The sequence below is a fragment of the Phaeoacremonium minimum genome (assembly GCF_000392275.1).
Source record: "Phaeoacremonium minimum UCRPA7 unplaced genomic scaffold PA7_03_scaffold_324, whole genome shotgun sequence".
NCBI lineage: Eukaryota > Fungi > Ascomycota > Sordariomycetes > Togniniales > Togniniaceae > Phaeoacremonium > Phaeoacremonium minimum.
The window spans coordinates 172,081-173,364 of record NW_006921228.1 but is presented as its reverse complement, the minus strand read 5'-3'; the positions used below and the strand labels follow the sequence as shown (position 1 = coordinate 173,364).

The 1,284-nt window shown below is 49.6% G+C and overlaps 1 protein-coding gene across 1 annotated transcript; it reads right to left on the bottom strand.

The window, feature by feature from the left end:
• Positions 1-210: 210 nt before the first annotated feature.
• On the bottom strand, positions 211-1,012 carry UCRPA7_4121 (hypothetical protein; the record flags this gene model as incomplete). Its single annotated transcript, XM_007916672.1, has 2 exons — positions 211-874; positions 933-1,012. The coding sequence occupies 2 exons, from the start codon at positions 1,010-1,012 to the stop codon at positions 211-213; spliced, it is 744 nt and encodes a 247-aa protein (XP_007914863.1).
• Between the last annotated feature and the right edge of the window lie 272 nt (positions 1,013-1,284).

Here is a 1,284-nt window from a genome sequence, read left to right as displayed (position 1 = left end):
GCGTGAGTGATATTATTACGCGTCTCACCTCGAGTCTAATGAAACCAAGTCTGGAATGGGTGTCCGGATCTAGGAAGTCTTGGCAACTTGCATACACATTCAACAATCACCACCAGATCTCCGAGACGCATCGTCAACAATTGCCCTCACTGAGAAAGCGAATACCTTCGGGTGCGTGTCACCAACTAGTCAATATACCTACCCATAAAACTACAGAAACGAGCTAAAGACGGGGTTCACATCGACCTCCGTGTGTATGAACTTGAGAGTGTCGTTGGTCCAATTCTGGCAACTCGTCCCACGCCCAACAAGCTGAGCTCTACCCTCCACCGAGGCCCCTTTGTTGAATGATATGTCCATTTGGCTGTCGAAATCGCCTCTGACGATACAGAGCCTCCCCTTCAGCTCAGCCGCGACCTCTCCCTTCTCGTTGACAATATCGAACATGCTGATTCCGTGATCGATCTCCAGTGGACTTGGATTGCTGACCTTCATCGTGTTCGTGGTAGCCGTAGTCTCTGCCAGTGCGACTCGAGGCCCTTTCATCCCCCTGAGCTGCACGTCCTTGTTGTAGACAACGTTGCTCGTCAGACCAAGAGCTCTGATCGAGCAATGGCCCTGCTTTAAGCTGAGCACCAGGCTGTCTTCCAGCATGAGAGCTTCGACGAAGGCTTTAAAGGCGTTCATGTCGAGGATCTTGACGCGCTGGTTGTAAAAATTTACATCTGCTCCGCTCGACCTGGTCTGGACCTCGGGGAGCTGGAGCTTTCCAAAACACACGCCGCGGAACACCATGTCGACCTCCATCTCCGATATTGTAGCACCAACAAAGCCGGTCTTCTCTACTCGGCTTTCAATGCTGACATCGAAGGTGCTGGAAATTAGGTCAGCATGTTTTCAGCCTCTTCGGTTTCTCATAATTGGCTACTTACTCTTCTGTGGCATTGCTGATTCTGATGAGGGAGACCTTCAGCGTAGACCGGTCTAGGATGGCTTTGACAACTGAATTCATAGTGATAGCGCCGTGATATATAGCTGTTCGGTGTGAAATGTGAATAAGAGGGGGCGAGACTTTCAGAGCAGACACTGGTGACTTCTGGTTAAGATTAAGTTGTTGGCAAATTGGAATCTGAGGAAAGTGAAGGCAATCACGGTGTTATGATGCCCCAAAAGAGCAACACGAGATGTATATCAACACATTTTACGAGTAATTGAGGGGCATCTTATGCATGCCTCGGATGGGATCAAAAGTCTCGTGCAAGTAGAGAAGCTTACAGGTCCTCC